Source organism: Papilio machaon, chromosome 26 (genome assembly GCF_912999745.1).
Source record: "Papilio machaon chromosome 26, ilPapMach1.1, whole genome shotgun sequence".
Classification (NCBI taxonomy): domain Eukaryota; kingdom Metazoa; phylum Arthropoda; class Insecta; order Lepidoptera; family Papilionidae; genus Papilio; species Papilio machaon.
In genome coordinates, this window is record NC_060011.1 from 786523 (window position 1) to 814284 (window position 27762).

Below are 27762 nucleotides of genomic sequence, written 5' to 3' on the forward strand. Positions count from 1 at the left end.
TTCAACACGTATAAAACATAGCAGTTATACGCAAATTCGCCATCGCGGAATTTAAAAAAAATCTAGTAATAAATATAGCCTAATTGACACTAATAACTTCAATCATCAAAATCTGTACTCACATAAAACTTACTTAAAGTTATAAATGCGGAAGTTTAAATAGATGGATGATTATTAGAAGATATCTCCAGAACGGTTGCATGGATCTCTCATGGAATAATCTAGAAGTACGCATAGGCTTCTAATATATTTTTTTTAATTCTACGCGAATGGTGACAGCTAGTATTAATAAAAAAGTTACCCTTCTTTCATTCTTTGCTTACCCCATAATGTTAGGAAAATAAATCAGTACATTATCACTTTAGAGGTATATGATTACAAAACACTTCGATAGAGCATTTTATCAATAAATGATAAGACAAACGATCGCTTCTTTTGAATTCTTGCAGTTGCTAGATATGTGTCAAGGTGCGCGCGCTTTTTGACGTTTTATTTTTTTAATTTTCGTAAGTGCGAAGACAATCGTCGTGCCAGTGTTTTTTAAATGTTTTTAAATTTAATTAAAAAAAAGTTTAAAATGCATTTTGGTGTGTTAGTAGATTAATAAATTAGTGGATTTTGATGCGATGTAATTATGTGTACGAATGAGTGCGTTCGTTTAGTTTTTTAGTGAAATTTTTATTGTTAATTTTGCTTCAAAAATGAAACTGAAAAACCCATTTCGACTCTTATCTTTGAGTATGTAATTTTGTAATAACCTACAATGTGTATTGTGTGTTAAGTGCCACAAACTCTGTTAGCCTAAAAATGTTCCCACCGTTGGCCTCGAACCTAACCTAATTTGTTATGTTTAGTTAGTGGTGACTACTCCATAGTCAACCACGCTGGTAGTGCGGGTTGACTTCACACATAACTTTGAATTTCTCTTCAGATATGTGCAGGTTACATCACGATGTTTTCCTTCACCGTAAGAACATCGGATAAATGTACATATGTACACAGTTACGACTTAGGGACCTTCAAGAAAAGAGCGTATACCTTCCTTAAAGGCCGGCAACGCATCTGCGATTCCTGTGGCGTTGCGGATGTTCATGGGCTTCGGATCAAATAACTTTCGGTCCATTGCTCGTTTGCCCCCTTCTCTTATAAAAAAAATAAAAAACACATTGTTGTATGACGGGATTCGAACCAAGGAACTGCAAATTACAAATCACATGCTTAAACCCTGAGCCACCGATGCTTGATGTTAAGTTTCAACGCCTTGATCAACGCCTTGATCAACGCATTGAATATGTTCACAAAATATGTTCAGGTTGTGTTTGTTCACAACAATGTTTCTGACTAAACGTACTTCTTGTTAACTGTTGATGAAAGGTAATTTTTATAATCCCATCATAATTGATACAATCCGCAAATGAATCATATCGCTGATAATGTTATCAAATGTTTACTGATAAATTTACCTTATCATTATTCTAATTTAATTTTAATTAAATCGTAAATTACTTTTATAGTATAACATATTACTAGGCAAATATACAAAGAAAATATTTGTATGTTTGTGAAGTATAAAGTATGACTGTTTTATCTACAACTAGCTGTCGCCCGTGACTCTGTTCGCGCGGTATTAAAAAAAGCGTAATAAGTAGCCTATGTGTTTTTCCAGACTATGTTCTACATCTGTGCCAAATTTCATCAAAATCCGGTGAGCCGTTCCGGAGATACCTTCAACCAAACATCCATCTAAACATTCACATTTATAATATTAATAAGATTGTTTTGCACTTTTGCACACACATGACTTATTAATAAACAATAGAGTCCTTAACACAAATGTTACTCTTAGTATCTGTTTCCACTAGGACGCAAGCTATTAGCAGTTACGATCACAACAGTGGAAATTTAACAAATAGTGGTTACCGCTTTGTGCAAAAAGGCACTTACGTTGCATGTTTAATTGTTACAGGTGAGATAAGATGGGTGCTGGGAGGCTGTAGTGTGAGAGAAATGTCCAACCTGTCGAGCGCGAAGCACGCGCCAACAGAGCCCGCGCAACTAGAGACCAAAAGTTAGTATGAAGATTTAATTATCTAGCCTTATTGCAAATATCTTTAAAAAGGTAGAGATGTATTTTTCTCTGCTTTAAATAATTAGAAATTATTTAAAAAAAATTCCAATCGAATGTATTCTCACTCGTCAAAACATACCAGCGAAAAAAATTACCCTGCTGTCTATGAGCGAAATATGAGCAAAGAGATTTATTACCTTTCATTATAAAGATAATCCTTTAAGGATTGGAACAAGTTGCCGGCGGCAGTTTTTCCGTCCAAGTATGACGTGGGGACCTTCAAGAGTAGAGTGAATAGGCATCTATAAAGCTAGCGCGTACCATCTTTAGACCATATCATCACTTCATCAGGTCGTTTAACAGTTGTAGACGCCAGCAACAATATCTGTTGCACGAATTGGTCAGCTCGCCCGGTGAAATACCACGACCATGCAGAAGACAGGCGTGAAGAAGGAAGCAATTGCGCGTACAGTCTGATGAGTGTGGTGCCGGAGTCCTAATTTTAGACCTCTTCCACTTCACAATATTTTCTTATTAGGAAAAAATGAGAGGGGGAAGTGGATTTGGCGTAAGAGGGGACGCATAGGAAGAGGTAATGTAGTCTTTCTGTGCGTCCCCTTCTCCGTTGATTAAAGGTAGGCAACGCATCTGCATTTGCGGATGTCCATGGGCAACGGTCGCCTCGCTATTTCGGCGAATTCAGGTGACCGTTTGCTCGTTTGCCACCTTTTCATACAAAAAAAAAGGTGGGATCGTGATGAAGTGCTAACTTGTTCAAAATAAAAAAGCCGAACCTGTACTGATGTCATTAAGAAAGAGGTAAAACCAGCATTTTCCTCAAATTATAAACCTTGATTGTATACAATATCTTTCCTGCAAAGAAATTTCCTTATCGGTGACAATGGACAGTCAAGGTATTGGAATAACTGAGAAGTAAAATACGTGACATCGGAATACAGGAAATTTCTAGATTATTCGATCATTTATCTCTCCAATAACTTACTTCGCTGGCGCAGCGACCCAAAGTGGGTCTTGGCCTCCGACACAAGAGATCGCCAGAGTCGCCTCTCCTGTGCCTTCTCCTGCCAGACCATCGCTTGTAGCTTCAGTAGGTCTAGCTTTCAATACGTTCTCTACTAAAAATATAAATTAACTAGTTGTCTCCCGCGACTCTGTGCGCGCGGAATTATTTTATTTTTATTTATTTATTTAACCTTTTTTATTCCAATATTTGGACCCCTTTTTGAGTGTATCCTCCAACCTTTTCCACCTGCCCTATCATAACTTAATTAGTAGCCTATGTGTTCTTCCAGACTATGTTCTACATCTGTCTAAATTTTCATCTAGATCCGTTGAGTCGTTCCGGAGATACCTTCAAACAAACATCGACCGGAACGGCTAAACGGAATGAAAATTCGTTCAATATTTTTTCAAGTTTATCTCAGTTAGACAGTCAAGGAAAGAGGATTTTAGTTCATACATTCTTTTTAATTTCCGTAGCGGGCGACATCTAGTCTGTTATATAATAACTAAATAGTCCCACAAAATAGCAATTCGCATGCGCTTTTGGCATCGATTAATGGTAATGTCTAGATATTTGCATATTTCGACTGTGCACAAGTTAATTTCAACAGTTTATATCTACGTTGTCTATATACAATTATGTATTACATACATTAAGTTTGTAAATCGAATCTAAAGTACCGATAGCTTAGTAGTTAAGGGTACCAACTGGATCACATGAGGTCATAAGTTCGAATCTCACGAACCAATAGTACAAGTGTTTGGAACAAGCAAAAACAAGTTCCTATTAAATTATATTAATCAAAAATAATTAAGATAATTAATTATGAGATAAAGCTAAAGGAAATTCAATACTAGCTCTATATTATTTTTCAAGGTTACAAACTTGATAAATAATATCAATCTACCCGCATAACAGGAATATGATTTACTACATACCGGATAACTAGTCGTAATATTTCCTCAATAGACTTCCGATAGTACATATTGATAAGCGAGTTTTTTTTTTAACTCGTATACAGAATAAAAATTATCTCTGAATATAACAGAGAATTAAATCAAATGAAAGCACTAGATTTTTAAGCATCGCTCGAGTCATTTAAGCAATGGACCGTCACAATTAAATGGATAGATATGTGAAAAGAGCATCCTGTATATCCTATCTTCACTCTCAGAATAACTATGTTCACAAACAAACAAATAATGAGATTGAATGTAGATAGCTACAAAGGTAGAGAAGGACCGAAGAAAGTATGAAATTCAAATATGACAGCTGGTAAAAATGAATGAAAGAGTTGTACATAAAAAAGAGAAGGCTGGTGTTTGAAAAAAAAAAAAATAAGTAAATATGTATATATATATATATTATATATATATATATATAATATTATAAAAAGTAAGTTGTTTCCCAGGGTCTCGTCGTCGCGCTGGTGGTAGGGCAGCGGCGCTCCGGCGGGCGCCTTCCGATTCAGACTGCTCGGGCGAGACCGCCTCGTTGTCCGCGGACAGTGCGGAGCGCGCGCCCCGGGCTCCGCCCCAGCCCACGCGTCAGACTAAAACTAGAGGGTAAGTAACAAAACAAAACGGTAATCCTGTCAACAAATTTAATCAATCAAACCTTATTGCTGTAAATAGCATTGTTAAGTGGACCCCTTAGTGTAGATTTATATAAAAGAAATCGACATTAAGGGTTCGTACATAACCAGTTAACAACTTGAATGTTGTTGTACTACTGTATTATAATCGTATTTAGGGAAATAAAAATAAGTTATAATGTTTCACAGAAGTCGTAGACGCGGTAGCGAGTGGGAGGTACTAGAAGGTCTCAAAGACGGACAGCGGTTTGAAAAGCGGCCCGAAGTCTTCAACGGCTATCTTCACAAGAAGAGGAAATGGCCACTGAAAGGATGGCACAAGGTATAGACCTGTATAATAGCAATTGGATAACTTATCTTACTTCTTATTTTTTAAATGCGAATGTTTAGATGTATGGATGGATGTTTGTTTGAAGTTGTATCTCCGGAACGGCTTAACGGAAAAAAAGGATTAGACTTTACTAAGGAGAGATGTATAGGAAGTACTTGTATACAAATATCCTATAGGCAACAGTCACTTGTCTATTTTAGCAAAATGAGGTGATCGTTTGCCACCTGAAACATCTGATCCTGGAATATAATCTACTACTTTTGACAGTGGTAGAACTTTCTAACAATAATATTCTTCTGGTGAAATACTACAACCACACAGAAAACAGGCGTCAATTAGAAGCAATTCCGCGTAGTCTTAGTGCGTGTCGCAGACCTAATTTTAGTCCACATTCCCTTCCTACCCTTTGCTTATAAGGAAATCATCTAAATGGGAAGTAAATTTGACGTAGGAGAGAACGCTTAGGAAGGAGAAATATCCTATTTCTGTGTTTCCTTCATTGATCAAAGGTAGGGAACGCGTCTGAAATTGTAGATCCATAGGCAGTGGTCACTTCGCTTTTCGGCGAATTCTAGTGGCAGCATGCTGGTTTGCCACCTTATTAAAAAAATGGTAGATTCAAGTCAATATTATCTTTTCAGCGTTTCTTCGTAGTAGACGGTGGTATTTTAGTATACGCGCGGTCGCCGTCAGATGTGGCGCGCGGCAGGTTGCACGGCTCAGTAGATGTTGGTCTGTCTGTCATATCGGCGAAGGCACGACGACGTCGTATTGATATTGACGCTGATGAGTTCATTTACCACCTCAGAGCTAAAACTCCTGACGTCTTCAGGACCTGGTTGAACGTTCTTAAGGCACATAGGCAAGTGAAAAAATCAACTAAACGCGTATTTTTTTGTCCAATTACAATTTGACTTCAATTTTTTGTTTTTTTTTGCAAAAATTGTTTATACATGTCTTAAATTTCAAACTAGCTGAAACTGTTTTTCAAAGCTAAAATCAAAATAATCTCATACCTAACATACCGAAGTTTCAACTGTCTAGTGATGTAGGGACAAACATTCTATTTTTTATATAGATAAATGTATATTTCAGGTTGTATCGTCAACATTTATTGACTTTTGGTGCTAGAGAATCTGTTCCTAAAATCCATGCGCCTTTAGAAGACCTGCCTACTGAGACTTCGTCACGTAAGTGGTCATTTTATCCATTAATTTTTTTTCAGAGATTTTCAACCTTATTAATGAATGAATAAGGTTAATTTTGATGTAATGAGCATGCTGTTGATTGAATATCCAATAAAAAACTTAATAAATGTACATTATTAAAAGCACTTAGTGATTCTGAAGAAATACCTTAATAATTGTGATATATCAAACCTTTTTTTCTATAGATTGTATTTAGTTTTTTATTATTTTTTTAAGAACACCTACAACTGTATTAATTATGGCCACTAGTTAATTTTTGTAATATCAATTTTAATTTTGCCACAATAAATCTTTTACAAATCACAGATTGGTTAGCAAGGAAAAGAACAAGGACTATATGTTCTTCAAGTGACGGCGATCAAATCGATTCTTTAACATCATCCATACTGTCAAATTTGATCCCACCCAAAGCTATACCATCCAATACTTCACTCGTACACAAAACTGGTATTAAAAACAAAGAAATAACATCACTAAAATGTATTTACTCAAGAAAGAAAACCAATTCAATGGATAAAAGAATAGTTTGCTGTTTCAAACGTGTTGCAAATTCAAAAGAATTAACTAATAACAAAATTAAGGAAGCGAACATAAGTTGTATTAATGACGGAAACTCTGATGACGCACAAAACAATCCAGAAGAAATGCTCATGCATACCACAAACCTAGACGTTAAATCACCTTACCTAGAATCTTTAATGAGTATGGAATCACTATATTTACCAAAACAGAAATCGAATTCTAGTTACAGAAAAACAATACCTAATTTCCAAATAATTTACAAAAGGAACGAAGAAAATAAACTCGCCAAAACATCTAAAGATGCAAACATAGTTAAAAATGAACCAATAGTATTTTGTTTTACACATAAACATCGATCTTGTAGAACTAGTGCCAAGGCCCCGCTTTTAAAACGCAGCAGAAAATCTACTAATATGGTTAAATACAGAAACGTATTAACCGAACCACCTCTCAAACAACCATTGAATAAAAGAATGCTTCTCGGAAAATATAAACTAAAAATTTCCCGACACTCAGATGCTAGACCGGCGAGAGTAATACTTTTGAATCAAAACCATAATGAAGCTAGTAACGAGAACAATACAAATATAAAAAAAGACGAAATCGTCGATACTGAATTTAATAAAATAACTGAAAAACTAGTCGAAACTGTATTTGAAAATTATAACAAATTTGAAAATTATAGATCCGAAGATCATATAAGAAGCTTCATCAACCGAGTTATAGCGGAAATATATTGTTTCAGCTGCGAACAGATCGATGATCATCCAGTTAAAGCATTATTCAAATGTCTTCTAGAATACTGGATACAGAAAAGTTCGTTTCCACATTTAAAAGAAACAGTTAAAGCGGTTAAATCTATAAGTAAACCATCAAACTATTATTTTACTAAAGACCAAAAGACATCAAGTCTATGCGTCAAGAATCAAAGCAAAGAAACGCAGTGCCACGATTGCTATGACACTTTACGAAAGAAAAAGTCTAAACATTCAATAATCTCCAATCCAATCGGTTTGGTAAAACTGCCTAAAACGGAAAGCTTTAACAAAGAACAAAAGATTCTGGAGTTGGAAAGAATGATAAAGAACACTGTTTATTACTGTGACAACACACGTACAGAGCCTAGAGAAAGCAAACAAGACGATATACAAATAACAAAAATTTTAATCGAAAACATTGGCAAAGACAACTCAAACCAATCAACAAATAAATTCAATAAAATGGCTAATGAAGGTGAATTAATAGAGTTACAAAAAGTAATAAACTATTTACTAAGTGAAACCTCACTTCCAGTAGATATGGCAAGAGAGATTTTCAAAGCATATTTAAATATTCTTAAAAATGAGAGTGTCGATGAAATGTCCAGCAGTTTATCTATGGATATTCCCAAAAATATCGAACCTAAGTCCTATAATTGCGACGTTCTAACTGATTGCGTACAAAAACATATATCTAAAAACATAATGACTCAAAGTTTTCAAGATAACATATCGTTTAAAGATCACTTATCCCTTACTAATGTTAGTGAAATACATTTATATAATGTTCTAAATAAAATAACATTTAAATCTGACAATGTTAAAATACCATGGGATCGTAACACGCAAAAGGAAAAGATAAAAGAAGCTATGCTAGAATATAGACAATTTAAAGATCCAGAATCCACATTTAAAATTCAACCTGATACAAATGAAGTTAATAACAAAAGCAGAGTTTTATATCTCTCACAATATAATCTAGGACATATTACGACGGACAATGTCCCGCTGGTAAAAGAGAGGATGTCAATTGCATTCAAAGTAGACAATAACGCAGAAGCAGCAATTTCTAAACCAGACTATGTTTTACAGAACAGCGATGATCCATGTAAAAATATTCCACAACCTTTACTTCCAATATTCGATTATAAAACTGATTCTGACAGATTATTTTCTACAATCATCGATCCTAAAATAAATTACTATAAATATCCTTATATGGATTTTAATTACAATACACATGAAAACATAAGTATCAAACCTTTTTGCAGTAGTGAAACTTTATCTAATGAATGGTTTAAGAAAATATACGAGAAAAGATGGGAAATTAATGATATGGCGTATGTTATAAGTGACAATTCTAACATCACTAGATTGTCTTCTGATGTGTTTAAAAAACAATCCAATGTCTTAACTCTTGTTGAAAAAGAGGATGATTTGCCAAATACTTCAAAGAATACAGATGAAGTAGTTAAGGATTTTAAAGAAAAAGTTAATGTTAATTCTGCTGACAAAAAAGAAGATTTGCATTCTTTAAAAAGTAAATTGTCAGATATTATTGATGAAGAATTTAAAAAGTTATTATTGAATAAATTGAGCAGACTTTCGGAAACTATACCACCTTTGCATGAAGATATTTACAAATTATATCACAAAATTTTGGACAAAATAGATATTACAGATACAAAATCCACAGCTAATGTTAAAAATGAAGACAATAATAATAAAAAAACAAAGAAAGATATGGCTATTCAATTCGAAGTAACAAATCCAATCGATGAAGCAATAAAGAAAAATAACGTAACTGTTAACACAACAAGTTTCACAACACTTTTAAAAACAACTAAATTTATGGATGACAAAGCAGAAAATACTCAACTTTCTGATAAGAAATTAGAATTAGAGAATTTAAAAAAAACAACTGAACGTGTTAATAAAAAAGCAGAAGTAAAAGTGACCGTGCTAAAGGAAAAAAGAAGCAAAGCTGTTTCAAATCAAAAATTATATAGACTGAAATGCACACGAGATTTTACAATGAACACACCTATTAAATTAAGAAAGAACGAGAGGAATAAACGTACAAATATAATAGTGACATTAAAAAAGAAATCACCACATAAATTTGATAATAAAGCATTAAAGAATCTAAGAAAAAACTTAATTAATGATAGTCAAAAATCTAAAACATCCAACCCTACCAATGCTCACGAACTGAAGAATAAATTGTCTAAAGATTATAAATTTTACCAGCAATACTTTAATAGTAAATACAAATTTAAAAAGTACAATTCTATTGTAACACCCACAAAATTAATCAGTAATGGAGACCTTAAGACATTGTACCGATGTTCCAGTGATCGATATCATAAATCGGGTTTGTCAACCTAAATTCCTTAATGTAAGAGTATTAAAAACTTTAGTTTAGTCTAGTTAGACTAAAAGTTACATACAGGATGTATTAATATACCAAACATTTTCTTTAGTAGCTTACTGATTACTTTGATTACTTGTCTGAGTACCTAGTTTGTATGTATTTCGTTATAAAAAACCGATAGAATATCAGTTAGTCATAAATTAATTAAGAACGGCTTAACTCATTATGATTGTCGATGTCGGCACCGACTAGTTTCGAATCCGTCGGTGGTCCATCTTTAAGGCGAGATTTAGATAACTTTGCGGTCGCGTCGCGTCTCGCACTGGGTAGACAACACGTCCGAAACTAGTCGGCGCCGACACCGGACAATCATACGTGAGTTAATTCATTTATTATTATGTCTCACGAAAATTTTAATAATTTAATATCTAGTAGTTTATTACATATGAATCACTGGAAGTATTTTGTACAATTATTAAAAATGTTTTTGGATATATAGCACGTTATCCTGATTATTTAGTAATTTATACCCTTATGTTATTTGTGTGTAGATAATGGTTTTATTGTTTTTCTCCTTGTAATGTTGATTTCGTTTGTAGCATGTACAGTGGCGGTTAAAATTAATGTAAAATCAAATTTTATCTCCAATTAACTATTGAATTGTTCTTAATTATTATAATGTTTTCCTTTCTTTCGATTAGTTCAGTACACAAAACATTTTCGAACCTTTTTAATCCCGGCATTTTATTTGACACCTCTGGTATAAGCCCAAACCACTGATTTCCGATAAATGGATAGGTTACTGCTGTTAAACGTGCCTATTGATGTTACGTGACAGTTAATTCTTTCTATATTATTAGTTAGAATCCACACTACTGTTACTATCAGCACCAAAATTACGAAAATCGAATAGGCACAAAATACCACGTCTCATAACCAGTCCATTAATAGAGATCAGTGGCCTAAACAAATGTCACATACTTTATTGCCCTTTCTAATCTCTTAACATCTATAATCTGCCTTATCTATTATATTTTCTTTTTATGTCATTTCTAAATGATTATTACTTATTACTAGTTCTGACGTAATCGGTCATGTAATATAACAACGGGTGATTTTTTTTAATGGTAAATTTGACCGCCACTGTGAATTCCCCAATATCTTGCAGGGCTGGTTAGCCCGACGGGTGCGCCACTGCGCGGCCCGCAAGCCGGCTTTGTATCCGGCACCCCTGGCGGACGATTGGCTACTTGGATTATAGGTATGGTAGAATAAAAAAAAATGTTTTTCGCTTGTCAAAATGTAAAACCATAAATAGGATCTATTGTCAAAATTACAACACACAAAACGCCTGAGGGATTTTTTTTTGTTATATCTGTCTAGTTTAACCCCCTTTCCTTGTATATTGTATGCATGTTTATGAAATGCTCGTGTTTGCAATTTTAATATTTTATTGGTACTTTTAATGTGTTATTTCAAAAACGTAAATTGAATTAATTTTAAAACAGCCTGTATATTTCAAAAGAATGACGTTTTTCAGACAGCTGCAACGAAGAAAACTTTATCTTAATATCACTTATATTGCGAAATCTATTTTTCTAAAGTTTCTAAGTTTTTTATTATAATCTGTATTCGATGAACGATGTTTCGTGTACAGATTCCGGTGGTCCATTAGAGAATGCATCTCGAGAGCTAGGTCAAGCACAGCTGTCCGTACAACAGCTGCAGAGACTTCTGGATGCGCTTGAAATGCAGCAGCAGGTGCATCATGATACAGATGTGAGTGTATAATCGAATGTAAACCAAACCGAGGCATAAACGCGTCGTGTACGTATTTACAACGGGTGAACACCGCGTGGTTTGATGATGAAAGAAAAAGGAATGGGGAGAAAAACTAACTTTTACTCACCACAGATGTCAGAATTATCAAAAATGACAGTAGCAATAAATATACCACAGATATACAAAACAACACTTTATATACAAAATACTCTGTGGGCGTAGTCATGGCAACGACTTCCGTCAAATTTTACTTGAAAAAATTCAAAAATAAGTTATTTTTTTAAAGACAGAGAGAAAGACTTAGATGGATGGATGGATATAGAATTTGTTTTTTTTTTTTATTTGCACGGTCGGAGTCACAGGCTACAGCTAACTTATATTTTTTACTTGTTTCACTTCAGGTATCACTTGAAGGTGCTTCTCCTAACGTTAAAAAGGACCGACGTAAGTTCGGTTTAAGAAAAAAGAAATCAAACAGTAAATGTGCTTCCGTAGAACTACAGCCTCCACACATTGATCCATCTAACTCTCATATGGTAAGCGAATTTCAACCTTACTGCTATATACTTAAGTAATATTATCATCAGCTCACTATACATTCCCCACTGAGGGTCTTAGAGCCTACCGTAAGTTAGTGGTGACTAGGACATAGTCAACTAGTGCGGGTTGACTTCATACATATCTTTGAATTTCTTTGCAGATTTTGCAGACTTTGGACGTATAGTGAGCTGATGATGATATATGTATGTAACTTAATTTTTTTTCTTTCCAGGCTCTGTCAGCGTTGACAGCGCCCCCTTCCCCAGGTGGTGGAGCCTCCTCCGTCCCCAACTCGGCTGCCTCTTTGCCTATCGGTGAGTCCCCTACATCCCCTCCTACAACGCATTGTGTGTGTTAGTCGCTTCTCTAGGTGTATATGTGCGCATAATAAATTGATATAATAGCTCTAATATTAGATGTCGTTGTTCTAAATTGTATTATTTTTTCTTTTTCCACTGGTATCATTGGATTTATGAATCGTTTTTTATAAACAACTAGCTTTTACCCGCGACTCCGTGCGCGCGGAATAAAAAATAGAAAACGGGGTAAAAATTATCCTATGTCCGTTTCCTGGTTCTAAGCTACCTGTCCACCAATTTTCAGTCAAATCGATTCAGCCGTTCTTGAGTTATAAATAGTGTAACTAACACAACTTTCTTTTATATATATAGATATAGATATTACTGTTTGAAGGATAATTTCTAGGTTAGGCGAATTAATTTCATGTAAATACTTGTATCTTACATCTTACTATCTTACTAATATTATAAATGCGAATGTTTAAATGGATGGATGGATGGATGTTTGTTTGAAGGTATCTCAAGAACGGCTCGACGGATCTTGATGAAATTTGGCATAGATGTAGATTATAGTCTGGAAGAACACTTAGGCTACTTATTAAGGTTTATTTTAATTCCGCATGGACGGAGTCGCGGGCTATAGCTAGTAATGTTATAAAGAGGAAATATTTGTTTTTAAAAATTCTTCCACGGTTGTAAAGCTACACTATCCCCGGGTGACATAGGCTATTTTTATTACTAGATTTTTTTTTATTTCCTCTCAAATTAAGTCGCGAGCAACTGCTAGTATATTATATTTGTTATGCGCATATTTGTTTGTTTGTAAACTATATATGTTTGTTTCTAGTGACAGTGTTGTGTCGTGACAAGTTGAAATACCCTTTGGATAAAGGCACATTTCCCGCTTGACAATGGAAACCTAACTTTATACCAACGTAGTTATTCTGTTTTGATGTGTCTTGTTTTTTTATATTTATTTGTGAATGAATAAATTATTTATTAAAATATAGTTTTGTTTGTCTAGAGTTTAGTATTAAATGTTGTTTTTGACTATGTCTTCTCGAGGATTCTACGAGATTGGTAAGTCTACGTCGGCCATGTTGCAATATGGCGTCGTATACACGTCTCTGTCACACATTGCACGATAGAAAGAGACAGCATGTGCGTTCGATCATGTTTGTAGATGACGTGCGGTAGACAGTTCGCGCTATATCCATCTGTCAGAATACTTTTGTTGCGTCGTTTTTTTTTTAAAAAAGTAAAATTAATATCATTTAAAAAAATGTTGCATGTGAAAAAATATTTTCAAATTCTAATAAATTAAACATTTTTTTTGTAGTCAAATGTCTATTCATTTGTTTTCAAAATTATTTGACAAAAAAAAAACTAATTCGCTTTATTTTGACGGACATCGATTTTACATTATTTAGAAAAAATCATCAGGAAATTAAAAAAAAAAATACAAAAATTCTAATTGAAACTTTTTCTCGTTTTGCCTTCCAGCGTTTCTTTCGACATTTCTGGCCACCACTTTAGTTCGTAAGACTGATTTTTTATTTTATCTTTCTACCCCCATACACGTCTCCCTTTCACGCATGATCGGTCAAGTCACAAGCAAGCGATTTATGTCTTTAATGTCATATATATAAAGTATAAAATCGAAATTTAAAGATGCATTTTAAATTTATTCTTTAAAATAGACATTACTGGCAACACATTCAATAAAAAAATATGATTAATGTCTATTTTAAAAGAATAATATTGCATGTTTATTATTTTAAATTTATTCTTGCGAAAATTGTATTAGGAATTTTACATCTATTTATTTTATATAGGTTAATATTTTTTTAAGAATGCCTGATATTAAATTCACATTTTTAATCAAGCAAAAGTATTAAAATTTCACACTTTAATATATAAATGAGAGCTACATATATCAATTTGTCCTAATTTCTGATTACACGTTGGTTTCTGAGACCCAAAAAAAAAATGGGACCCATCTGCAAGCACTTCCTTTCGATTAAAATATTTTTTATCAAAATCGGACCACCAGGGGCGGAGTTTCGAGGTAACACATATATATTAGGTCCTTACATATGAAATTGGCGTTTTGTATGGGAGGAACAAAAAGTCGAATATTTTTAATATAATATATTTAATTAATCAAAGTATGAACCATTATTTTCTATGCACTTTTGCCATCTCATAGGTAGTTCATTGGTCCCTTTACTAAAAAAACCAGTCGGACGGGAATCAATAAAATCTTTGAAGGCGATTTGGACTGCCCCATCGGAGTTGAATTTTTTCCCTTGCAAGGAGTTATCCAAATTTCGAAAAAAATGGTAATCTGTTGGAGCAAGGTCCGGGGAGTACGGAGGATGTCTTAGACTTTCCAATTGAAGCTCTTCTAATTTAGTAGCCGTCTGTTGCGCAGTGTGTGGTCTAGCGTTGTCGTGAAGCAGCAGTGGCGTGGAGCGATTGACCAGCCTAGGTTGTTTAGCCGCTAGCTTTTCCATCATGGTTTGCAATTGCTGACAATAGACATCAGCCGTAATAGTCTGGCCAGATTTGAGAAAACTGTAATGAACAATACCGGCACTAGTCCACCAAACGCTTACAAGTAACTTTTTTGGGGTTAATTTTCGCTTGGGGCAGGATTTGGCTGGCTGGCCAGGATCCAACCATTGCGCTGAGCGCTTCCGATTATCGTAAAGAACCCATTTTTTATCACAGGTAATGATTCGGTTTAAAATACCTTCATTATTGTGCCGGTTTAGTAATGTAACGCAACAGTCGACGCGCGTTTGCCGGTTTGCTTCAGTCAATTCGTGAGGTACCCACCTTTCAAGCTCTTTAATCTTCCCAATTTGCTTCAAGTGAATTAAAACAGTTTTATCACTAACATCGCAGCCTGCAGCTAACTCGGACGTGGTTTGCGATGGATCCGCTTCCACAATAGCCTTCAACTCTTCATTATCAACTTGAGTCTCAGGCCGTCCACGGGGCTTGTTCTGCAGATCGAAATTTCCAGAACGAAAACGTTGGAACCAAAAACGAACTGTGTTTTCTTTTGCAACACGACCGCCATACACATCATTCACCCTTCGAGTCGTTTCCGCAGCACTAGTGCCACGGCGGAACTCGTACTCGTAAATAATGCGATATTTTAAGTTTTCCATTTTGTAAAATGAGTGACGCAAACAGAAAAAAACAGAAGAAAAAAAACAAATGAATGACGGTCATCGAACCACAAATACATGAGTCTATAGCTGTACAAATTTGAATTTGGAATTCCTTACCAAAGAGGAGAAATTCGTGATTAAAGTGGCCAGTACGAAAAACGCCAATTTCATATGTAAGGACCTAATATAAAAAAATACAGTCAAATTGATAACCTCCTTCTTTTTGAAGTCGGCTAAAAACAAAACACATCGTCATCCATGTCATTATCTTTAACAAAATAGAGGTAATATCTTTTAAAATGGGGAATTTTGGTCTGAGAAACCTACAATTAGGCAGACACTTTGTTATTTTTCACGTCGCTTTGGAAACGCATTTAAAACTTTATTATTATTTTTAATTATTCCTCAAATGTAATGCCTTATTTTGTCAATACTCTGCCATTCAACATATTGAAATAAAGTTATTCGAACCTGCAATTATAGTTTTAAAAGACGGATGCTTAACCACTGAGCCAGCTTCTTTGATATTGACACACTTTTAAATTGTTTACTCCACATCTATAATAATCTTAGTAACTGGGTTATCACTGATAAGACGAGATAATCTCAAGATTTAGTTTATCTCAAATATTCCATACAATTTTGAACTCTAAGTTTATAGTAGTAAATTTGATTTTTCAATAGACAACGGTCAGATTATTTGCAGTATGTTTTTTTGAACGTGAAGGAAGTTTTCATGTTTTCTTATAATAAGTTTGTCTTTTTCACACAGTTGTTATTGAAAAAAGATAGCAAGTTTGGTTAATTTTTCACAGGAATTTCGTAACAGTTATAGTCTATTGCGCAATGAATTCATAAATTTTATTCATTTTAAAAAATTAAAATAAGTAATAATTTTTTTTATAATATTGTGATGATGTAATTTTATTTTTTTAATATATCGTGTGTTTTTTTGAAAATGACATTTGATAGTGGTGTCATAGTGCCCGTAGGAAAGATTGTTTTCAATTATTTAATGAAATTACTAAGAGAATGCGAAATGGATACATGTAAGTTAAATTAAATTAAGTTTAACTTAATATTTCAATAAGAAATAATTAATAAATAACAGTTTATATAAAGTAGATTTTATTAGTACATTTAAATAGTATTTAGGCCTAATTTTAGTCCTCTTTCCCTTCCCACCCTTTTCTTATTAGGAAAGGATGGGAATGGGAAGTGGATTTGGCGGAAGAAGGGACGCATAGGAAGTAGAAATGTCCTCTTTCTGTGTGTCCCCTTCTATGTTGATTAAAGGTAGGCAACTCATCTGCATTTGCGGATGTCTATGGGCAACGGTCGCCTCGCTATTACGGCGGATCTAGGTGGCGTGGCCGTTTACTCGTTTGCCACTTTATGATATAAAAAAAGCATATTTTAAGAATATAGTTATTTATCATAGTTATTTAAAAAACACATTATATTCATCCAGAACATTAATTCTCCCCACATTTAGTATTTAAATTTCGTTTAGTTAGTATATTATGTTTTAAAGCCCATTGTATATATCAAAGTTTAATATCTTATGTACAATATGACTATATTATAGGCGTAGGTTAACAGTAAGGTTCCACTGACGAAATATGTTTCCGCAGTGAGAACCCAGTGTAAAGTAGTACCTAGGTAATCTTGATAGATTTCAACTTCTAGAAAATACTAGAATTACTTATCTAATCGTAAGACTATAGCAATGAAAACCAAATTTAATATTTTTACATATCGTCGTTGGATTATATATGTTGCTGTGTTTTTTTACAGAAACATTTATTAAAAACATGTTGCGATCTAGATTTTTTAATATGGCAATTTACTTGCTACGTTACAATAAGTCGAAACACACTTTTTCAAGATATTTTTTTCACAAACTTTCAGCATTTAAAGTGTTTAAAAATGAACCTTTATGTTGTTTAGCATGTGCGGCAACACGTCCGCAGTCGTTGCCGGGCGCGGAGGCACTGGGCACCACTGGAGGTGCTTCCCTCGCCAGCCTTACTCCTGATCACCAGATCAGAGAAGATTTCACAGTTCTCGCGAAAGACCTGGTTGCCAGCTTGAAGGGGATAGTCGCTACTTTGGTAAGTAATAAGGGCGATTAGGGTGGGGCCCTGATTGTCTTGATCTCGGGAAGACGGCAACATGGTATGGTTCTGTGTTCCCGTAGTTAGGTAATTGCGTTGTGAATGTCAAATTTCATCGAAATGTTTAGAAAATACAGTCGAACCTTGATAAGCGAGAGTTTAAGGAACCGCGATATTTTTTCGCTTGTAGAGGTTTCTTTGAGTTTCTCGCTTGTGGAGGTCGCTCGTCCAGTTCTCGCTTGTACATTTGAATAGCTACATTGATATGTCAGGTTTGCGAGAGAGGCAGACTGCGGGCGGTGGCGGAGGCGGGCGAGAGCGCAGGCGGGGCGAGTCTAGCCGCACTAAGATCAAATCTATCCACAGCTCTTCACCAGAACTCCGGTGAGCCGACACTCACGATACAGATCTTTTTCCACTGACCAACATATTGATATCGAACTCATTTACTTTACATCAGAGATAATATGTGTTTTGTAAATTATAACTCTGTAATCACAGACTTATTAAACACAGATCTGTCTGCATCTTGAATTTAAACAACTGACTTTTTCAGCCAGTGAAATATGTAATAAACAATTTGAATAATTTATTGACAAATTTTATTTCTGTTAGTAGCAATATTCTACCAACGTTTGATACAAAATGCTTCTTGATGTAAATCAGCGATATCTTAAAGTGGGTTTTTAATACTAAAATCCTTGTTTTTCCATGACGAAACCCATGTTTAATACAATAAACCAGGGATCGTGAACCTTAACATATCGACGTATTTTTTCTGAAAGAAATCTTTGATAAATTCATAGACGTGCCGTCAAAAAATGTTGACTTTATTATTACTTGATGTGTCAATTGTGTTCACTCCAAATATAAAACTACACTTCTCACATTTCCGGTAGTGCATTTTATGATTATGTCCAAAATGTTGTGTCTTGTACCATTTGTTCGCAACCCCTGCAATAAACAAATCTCAAAGTACACACTTGACAAGTTTTTGACTATCTATGTGTATCTGTGTGCCTGGTATTTAATTAATGACTGGAGAAGTTTACAACACAGAGCTGCGCTCGCGTCTCTCCCGGATACATGATGCATCAGACCTCGCAGAGATATCCTCTATGGGACATAACTCGGAACAGGTTAGTCGACACAATTTCACCAGAATAAAAAAAAACTTGAGAGGTGTCAAGGGACACCCGGATGGAACGAAGTTCCTTTCGATTAATTAGTGAAGGAACCAATGTTTATTCTATGAATATAAAACTTAAGTATTTTATTTCTATGAATTTTCGTTATATATTGTCACGTCGTTGCCATGGTGAAGTAGCGCTCATTCGTCGTTAACATACTTACTATAGCAAAAAGTGTCGTGACAACTTTTCGTAAGAATTTTTTCCGTCTAGCCCCCTTTCACAACGCGCGATAAGGAACTTCGTTACAAAAACTTAATTAGTAGTAACTTATGTGTTCTTCCAGACTATATTTTACATCTGTGTAAATTTTCATCAAGATCCTTTGAACCATTTCGGAGTTACCTTTCAACAAAGATCCTAATATTTTAAATATATTTTGTAAATGAAGGCTTGTACAAGTTTCTATCTCTCTAACTTGTTAATACATAAAAATGTATGCAGCTGACTGTACCAAGGAACCGCAATTTTTTCTCGCTTATAAAGGTTTCATTAACTTGAGTGTCTCGCTTATGGAGTTCGTCCGTTGGGATTGAACAATGACTGTCTATTATCCAGGTTCGACTGTATTTTAGTGACGAATCAAAGTGTAATTTATTTTAGGAAAAGTTTTTGAAAAATTTTATTTACGAATATCCCGCTGCTGCCTTGCGCCTGTTACCGCGGTCATTTTTTTAAACAAACCTTATTATTAAGTTTTAGTACAGTTATACTTTTTTTTGCTGTTGTTAATTTAATATACAGTCGAACCTGGATAAGAGAGAAAAGCGCAATATTTTTCTCGCTTATAGAGGTTTCTCTAACCTGAGTGTCTCGCTTATGGAGGGCAATGACTCTCGCTCGTAGAGGTTTCACGCTTATGACTCGACTATATATATATATAATATTTATTTATAGAGTATGTCTGTACAGACTCGTCAGTTCCAGCAGTCACTAAGCTACAGTTCCTCCTGTGTATCAGCCTCGGAGTTCTTCGATGCTGAAGAGCATGAGGACTTGAAGCCGGAGATCATTGACGCTGACGAGGTAAGCTGTTCTAGATTTCTGCAAAGTAAACACACCATTATTTATTTTATTGTTTTATATTTAACTAGCTGTGGCCCGCGACTCTGTCCGTGCGGAATAATAAAAAAAAACTTAATAAGTAGCATATTTGTTCTTACAGACTATGGTCTACATCTGTGCCAAATTCCATCAAGATCCGTTTAGTCGTTTCGTTTACCTTCAAACTTCCATCCATCTAAAAATACGCATTTATAATATTAGTATGATTTTTTTACAATTTTAGAGACGTGAGAAGAGTTAATGTATTAAATTCGCCAGTAGTACACACATTAAGACATTACATATATTTAATTTATATACAAAAAATGAAATTGAAGTATCTGTATGTAATAACGAAAAAAATATCATATTTCTTACAAATTAACTGATTACGAAAAACCAATTTTTGGAATTTTACGTCTGTATGTTCGTAAGGGTGCGTTTGTTCCTCGTAATCTCCCGAACGGTTAAACCGATTTCGACAGGACTTTGACGAGAAGATAGCTAATAAAGACGGGCATGTTAAAGGCTAGTTTTTTTCCTAGGTTGTTGAAGTTTTTTAAATAAAATTGTATATATTGTAGGCGGGTGTGATAGAGTTGGATGGCGACTCTTCGTCTGAGGCTGGCTCTCTCAGCAGCGAGGAGGGCTCTGCCAGCTCCGATAACTCTGAGGCCGCCAGTCAGTGTAAATAACATTGTAAACATTATTGCTTTTATATACTATAGCTTATATATTCCACTTTTCATGACCTTTTGGACCCCCCCACCTTTTTTAACTTCACGTGATTATTAGATATAACAAAAAATATTACTAAATAATGATAAAAATGCTTATAAAAGCAAGTAATTAAAAACAAATACTGTATCTCTCTCTCTTCCCATCTTCTATATCTCTTTTTATCTCTCTCTCAATTGACATTATATTTGTTCAGTGGTGACAGCGGAACCAGTCTCCCTCCTGACTACAAACGGCAGCGTGTCAGTGCGGGGGGTGACGGTGGGTGCGGGAGGTGCGGAGGGTGGGTGGTCGCGACGTACCCGGCTGCCCAGCCCGCGTCCCACACCCGGTGGACCCAGCCTCTGGAATCTGCTCTACAAGAACATAGGCAAAGATCTCAGCCAGATCTCAATGCCTGTTACTATCAATGAACCTCTCAATATGCTACAGGTGAGCAGATCTGAAAATTAATAGTGGTAGTGTACGCGTAACAAGGGGAATTCTCTTTTTGTGTGTCCCTTTCTCTGACAATTAAATCTACGGTCAACGGTCGCTTCGCTATTTTGGCGAATTCAAGTATTTCTATTAACTCTTAACTCCAAAAAGATTGAACGTATGTAACTTTTAGTGTTTAACTGGATATTTATAACATTACAAAAAAATGTAGATTTGATTTTTTTACATGTCGCTATTTTGGCGAATGTTATTCCTATTAACTATTTTTTTTCAATATTAAAAGGTAGCAAACGAGCAAGCGGCCACATGAATTCGCCAAAATGGCGAAGCGACCGCTGCCCATAATCATTCGTAATTGCAGATGCATTGCATACCCTCAATCGACGAAGGAGGGGACGCACAAAAAGAGAATTAACCTTCCTATGCATCTCCATCAAATCCACCTCCCCTTCCCTTCTTTAATATGTTTAATATTTTCAGAGGCTGTGCGAAGAGCTAGAATATTCAGAATTACTAGATCTAGCAGCTAACAGTGATAGTGGTGTGGAGCGCATGTCTCTGGTGGCGGCGTTCGCAGTGAGCGCGTACGCAGCCACCGCACACCGCGCCGCCTCTAAACCATTCAACCCACTGCTGGCAGAGACATACGAGTGTGTCAGAGAGGACAAGGGCTTCAGATTTATAGCTGAGCAGGTACAGTCAGGACACTTCGCGGTGTTACACTTACAGAAAATGGACAAAACGAAAAATAACCAGTTCGGTAGCAGTGAGTTCTGCAACGTCAGTGGCTCAGGGGTTAAGCACTTGACTTGCACTCTGCAGGTCCTGAGTTCGAACATGTACCAATGTGTTTTTCGATTTTAGATTTACATATGTACATTTATCCGACGTTCTTACGGTGAAGGAAAACATCGTGATGCAACCTGCACATATCTGAAAAGAAATTCAAAAAAAGTGTGAATTCAACCCGCACTGGGCCTGAGTTGGATATGTCCTAGTCACTCCTAACTTGGGGTAGGCTCCGAGCCCTTCAGTGGGGTCGTAAAGTGAGCTAATGATGAGTTCCGCAAACGAAGACATAATAATAAAAAGCAATTAGTAGTGTACTACTGACGAATTTATTCATATAAAATAGTAAAAAAGATTTATTCCCATATCTAATCAACTAACTTCTACCTAGGTTTCCCACCACCCTCCTATATCTGCGTGTCACGCGGAGTCAGCCCGCTGGAGTTTCTGGCAGGAGGCGCGAATCCGCACCAAGTTCTGGGGCAAGTCCATGGAGTTCCAGCCTGCAGGTCGCGTACACGTGCGTCTGCATACCACCGGAGACCATTACACGTGGAACAAGGTAACTTACTGGATCACTGACCCCCCCAAAGTTGTCAACATGGACCCCCTACTGTTCGTACAAGACACGACAGGGGGTGTAAGATGGTAGGAATTTTAGTTGTGGATCTTCAAATGAGGAGTTAAATTGAAATTTTAAGTAGATGGCGCTAGAGTCAAGGGTGACTGCCTTTTTTTCTTTTTTAATATTGTATTTATTTTATGAACTAGCTTTAAAAAAAACAATAACTTTTTAGAGTTCAATTTGATGGAAGTCGCTGCTATGATTACAGTTTAACCAATAAATTCTACATCTCTGCCAAATTTCAACGAGATCCGTTAGGCTATTCTGGAGATGTGTAATATATATTCATCCTTCCATCCATCCATTTATAATATTACTATAATGTATTTATGTATGTATGTATGTTTAGGTGACGACGTGTGTGCACAATTTGTTCGGAGGACAGCGCTGGGTGGACCAGTACGGTGACATGCACATCGCATGCACCGGCACTGACATCACTTGCAAACTCAACTTCGTCAAGGTAACTATGACAACCAGGTGTTACGTCATCCGTGACGTCACATCACAATAATAAGGACTACTAGTTGTCGCTCGCGACTGCATCCGCACGGAATTAAGAAAAATAATATGCTTATGTGTTCTTCCAGACTATTTTCTACATCTATGCCATATTTCATCTAGATTCCTTCAAATAATAATCCATCCATCTACACATTCGCATTTATAATAGTAAGATGAATGTAGGCTACAATATAGTAATAAATTGGCTTGTATATAGCGTCACAATCCATACACGAACCTTCATCATAGACAAAAAACTTCAAAATACTTTTAGTGACTTTTATTGACATAGTTTTATAACATAAGGTATATATATTTTTTAATTTCACGTTTATCTGTGTCAAAATTTTGCGCTAAGTAACTAAAAAAAGTAAAATGACCGCCATGTATGGATTTTGACTTTCTCTGTTTACTTTTTTGTTTTTGAAATGGAAACTAAATGTACGATATATCATGTAATTTTTCCATTTTATGATTCCGAACCAGGAAACTGACATAGGATAATTTTTACCCCGTTTTCTATTTTCCATTCCGCGCGGACGGAGTCGCGGGTAAAAGCTACTCTATATATACAAAAGAAAGTCGTGTTAGTTACACTATTTATAACTCAAGATCGGTCGAACTGATTTAGCTGAAAATTGATGGGGAGGTAGCTTAGAACTAGGAGACGGACATAGGAACTTTTTTATCTTGGTATGCATTTTTTTATTCCGCGCAGACGAAGTCGCGGGTAAAAGGTAGTATAAGATGTATATTTGTATATTTCAGGCAAGTTCATGGTCGAGCAGCCGTCACGAGGTTCGCGGTGCGGTGTCATGGTCAGGAGGTCGGCTGCGTCTTGCAGGTCGCTGGTCTGAGACCCTCACTGCAGGAGACCCACCCAAGGCCAAGTGTCTCTGGAGACCAGGTACAGTCACCTCCGACCGAGGTACCACATTTACAGAAATAAAGCACTGTTTGTTAAATTAGTAAATAATATATATCAGGGAAAGAAAACGAATCGAATGGTTGTGTGTGTGTGAAGTAGATTTGGCGGAAGAGGGGACGTATAGGAAGGGGAATATCCTCTTTCTATGCGTCCCCTCTTCTGTCGATTAAAGGTAGGCAACGCATCTGCAATTTCGGATGTCTATGGACAATGGTCGCTTCGCTATTTCGGCGAATTAAAGCCGTTTGCTCGTTTGCTAATTTTTGATATAAAAAATATTATTCAAATCAGTAGGGTAAAATATTCCGTCAACTAATTCTCTTTGGAAAAAAATATTAACAATATGTTATACATGTTATACAATATGTTGTTATACAAGTGTAAACACATTGTAGGTGCGATGCCGCCGGAGCACGAGGACTACTACGGGTTCACGAGGTTCGCGATGGAGCTGAACGAGCTGGAGCCTGGCATGAGAGAACTGCTGCCTCACACAGACACCAGGCTCAGGTAACTACAGCACTCATAAATATCTCTTAGTGTTACTTTAATTTAGGAAACAATAGCAGAGGAAAATCAAAATCACACTTTTTGGTCTAAAGTCGAACCTGGATTGGTGAGAGTCCAATGTACCTTAATATTTTTCTCGCTTTAAGTTTCTGAGCCACCGAGAGCGTCGATGGCTCAGGGGTTAAGCACTTGATTTATAATCTGCAGGTCCTGGGTTCGAATCCCGCCATGTACCAATGTGTTTTTCGATTTTCGATTTACATATGTACATTTACCCGACGTTCTTACGGTGAAGGAAAACATCGTGATGATATGTGTGAAGTCAACCAACCCGCACTTGGCCTGAGTTGACTATGTCCTAGTCACCCCTAACTTGGGGTAGGCTCCGAGCCCCTCGGTGGGGACGTATAGTGAGCTGATGATGATTTAAGTTTCTCCGTTATCCAGGTTTGACTGTACTATGTTTAGCTTTGCAAAATTTATGACCACAGCTTACATCGATGTTAATTATGGTCCTTCGAGCAGGATCTTGAGCAGGTTTCCTAAGCGTAGTATACTTTCAGACCGGACCAGCGCGCGCTGGAGGAAGGTGATGTGGAGAGAGCTGAGCAGCTGAAGCACCAGCTGGAGCAGGCGCAGCGTGAACGCCGTCGCGAGGCTCCAGAACACACGCCCGCCTGGTTCCGGTCAGTTTATAATGTGACGGACATTATTGTATACGTTGATGACGTCAGTCGTGACGTCTACAATGTAGATACTACTTACTAATATTATAAATGCGAATGTATGGATGGATGTTTGTTACAAGGTATCTCCAGAACGGTTACAGATCTCTCTGAAATATGACATAGATGAAGAGCATGGTGTAGAAGTCTGGCCTACTAGTTTTTTTTTAACTCCGTGCGGACGAAGTCGTGTGTGACAGCTAATAATTAATATAACATAGACGAAAGATTTGTATTTTTGTATATAACGAATAAGTTCAAAAAATACTGGAACTATTTAAAAAATATTTTGTATTAGAAAGCTATATTATCACTTAGTAACATAGACTATATTTATAACTAACAGTTGTCTGTGATTTCGTCAGTTCAGAAAAAAAAACTAGCCTAAAACATGCCTGCGTACATCAGCTACCTTCCAGTCAAAGTACCATCAAAATCGGTCTAGCCGTTCTGGAGATTACCTGGAACAAACGTCTTACGGACAGACATACAGACTGAAAATTTTATATCAAATATAAAAATTTCTATTTTATTACTATATATTGTTAGGAAGAAAACCGACACAGTCTAGGTCTATCGTCGCAACACTGGACCTATCTATCTAGAACAGGGATCCCAAAACTATTTTAGACAAGTGACCCCCTATTCCAAAATGAACCGTTACCACAGACCCCCCACGGCCAAATTACCTACTTTTAAGGTCAATTATTATCATTAATTCTGACTTAGGCCAATAGAAAAAACAGAGTGAGAATTAGCAATGCTTTAAGTTCAATATCAACCACTTTGGGGATCCCTGATCTAGAATATCAACGCTTAAGTCCTCACTCTACACCTGACACTTGGTTTTAGTAAAAAACAGGCCATTCGTTTTTAAAGTACTATTTTTAATTCCACGTGGATGAAGGGTGAGGGGAGGGGATTTTTTTTATATCAAAAGGTGGCAAACAGTCACCTGAATACGCCAAAATAGCCGCTGCCCATAGACATCCAGAGTTGCAGATGCGTTACCTACCTTTAATCGACAGAGGAGGGAACGCATAGGAAGTGGATATCTCTTTCTGTGCATCTCCCATCAAATTCACTTTTTCTTTCCATCCTTTATAAGAAAAGGGGTGGGAAGAGAAAGAGGACTAAAATTAGTCCTCCGGCACCACACTCATCAGACTGTATGTGGAATTACTTCCACTTGATGCCAGTCTTCTGTGTGGTTGTGGTATTTCACCAGTCGAGGCCCATTTTTGTATCCAACATGTGACATAAGTGACATAGTGTGTTAATATTTTGTTACAGTAAAGTGACGGAAGGGGGCGAGGAAGTTTGGGTGTTCACGGGAGAGTACTGGAAGGCGAGAGACGCTGGCTTCCCTTCACTGCGCGCACCCGCCATCTGGTGACCGCTTCTCTCCATACATGTATGTAACTTTCCATACATGTATAGAATTGTGTACAATCAGGGAATTTAGTGGTATTATATTTGAAAAATAACTATTGTTTGAACATTTCAGACAGTTTTAGATGATGCGGAAAAAATTACTAATAGTACATTTAAATGTGTCTACGTTTTTTTTATATATTAAAAAGTGGCAAAAAAGTCATCTGAATTCGCTGAAATAGCGAAACAACCTCTCATAAACATCTATAATTACAGATGTGATGAAGTAGTATACGCACAGAAAGAGGATATTTACCTCTTCATATGCGTCTCCTCCTCTGCCAAAATCAATTCCCCTTCCCATAATTTTCTTATAAAAAAAGAGTAGGAAGGGAACTTGGCAGTTTTCTGTAATAATATAAACCAAGCATTGGATTTTCTGCATTGAATACTAACTATAGGGATTGCTGTAAATCAAAGGTTTTCTGTAAAAAAATGTATAACACTAGCTGTCGCCCGCGACTTCGTCCGCGTGGTGTTAAAAAAAACATAATAAGTAGTCTATGTGTTCTTCTAGACTATGTTCTACATCTGTACAAAATTTCATCAAGATCCATTGAGCCGTTCTGGAGTCTTCATATATTCATCCATCCATCCAAAACATTCGCATTTATAATATTAGTAAGATTTATTTGATGTTTTTTCTCATTTCAGCGTATACCACCTTGCGAGATACTCTGCTAGCTTCTTAGCTTCGGCACACGATTATAGTCTTTACTGTTTCTTAACTATTCCTTATATTGTATATTACATTAGCTTGAAGATATAAGGACGAGATTTCTGTAACATTGATACGCAGCTTCTTTTCATATTAGGCTTTTTAGGAGTTCCTTTGTGCAGATTTAGTAACAGAAAGCGCAAACTACGTAAATTCGTAATAAATCTACATTAAGGGACTCCCTTAATGGCCATTTAATGAATCTGAGTGTGTCAGGCACTTATTAATTAATATTACATTTAATGTTGATTTATTTTATTAAATCTGTTTAATGTTACTTAAAAATATTAACTAAAAGTTTTGAAGAATAACTAATTATT

General features: G+C 35.9%; 1 protein-coding gene across 1 annotated transcript; it reads left to right on the forward strand.

Annotated features, from left to right (window-relative positions):
* The first annotated feature begins 689 nt into the window (after positions 1-689).
* On the forward strand, positions 690-27655 carry LOC106717772 (oxysterol-binding protein-related protein 6). The gene is made up of 25 exons (XM_045684502.1): positions 690-738; positions 1967-2068; positions 4504-4657; positions 4876-5008; positions 5659-5879; positions 6113-6207; positions 11048-11140; positions 11537-11658; positions 12063-12197; positions 12434-12515; positions 14004-14039; positions 17633-17796; positions 18072-18183; positions 18847-18938; positions 19902-20015; positions 20618-20720; positions 20968-21203; positions 21690-21902; positions 22390-22560; positions 22973-23086; positions 23896-24034; positions 24451-24565; positions 25129-25251; positions 26584-26704; positions 27379-27655. The coding sequence occupies exons 1-24, from the start codon at positions 702-704 to the stop codon at positions 26684-26686; spliced, it is 3009 nt and encodes a 1002-aa protein (XP_045540458.1). The 5' UTR covers positions 690-701; the 3' UTR covers positions 26687-26704; positions 27379-27655.
* The last annotated feature ends 107 nt before the right edge of the window (positions 27656-27762 follow it).

What these genes read in the sequence shown, in the direction of transcription:
- LOC106717772 (XM_045684502.1), top strand. Translation starts at nt 702, where the DNA reads ATGAAACTGAAAAACCCATTTCGACTCTTATCTTTGA. An exon ending in AGGGGATAGTCGCTACTTTG is followed by an intron (nt 17,797 to 18,071) that starts GTAAGTAATAAG and finishes TTGATATGTCAG; the next exon opens with GTTTGCGAGAGAGGCAGACT. An exon ending in AGATCATTGACGCTGACGAG is followed by an intron (nt 20,016 to 20,617) that starts GTAAGCTGTTCT and finishes TATATATTGTAG; the next exon opens with GCGGGTGTGATAGAGTTGGA.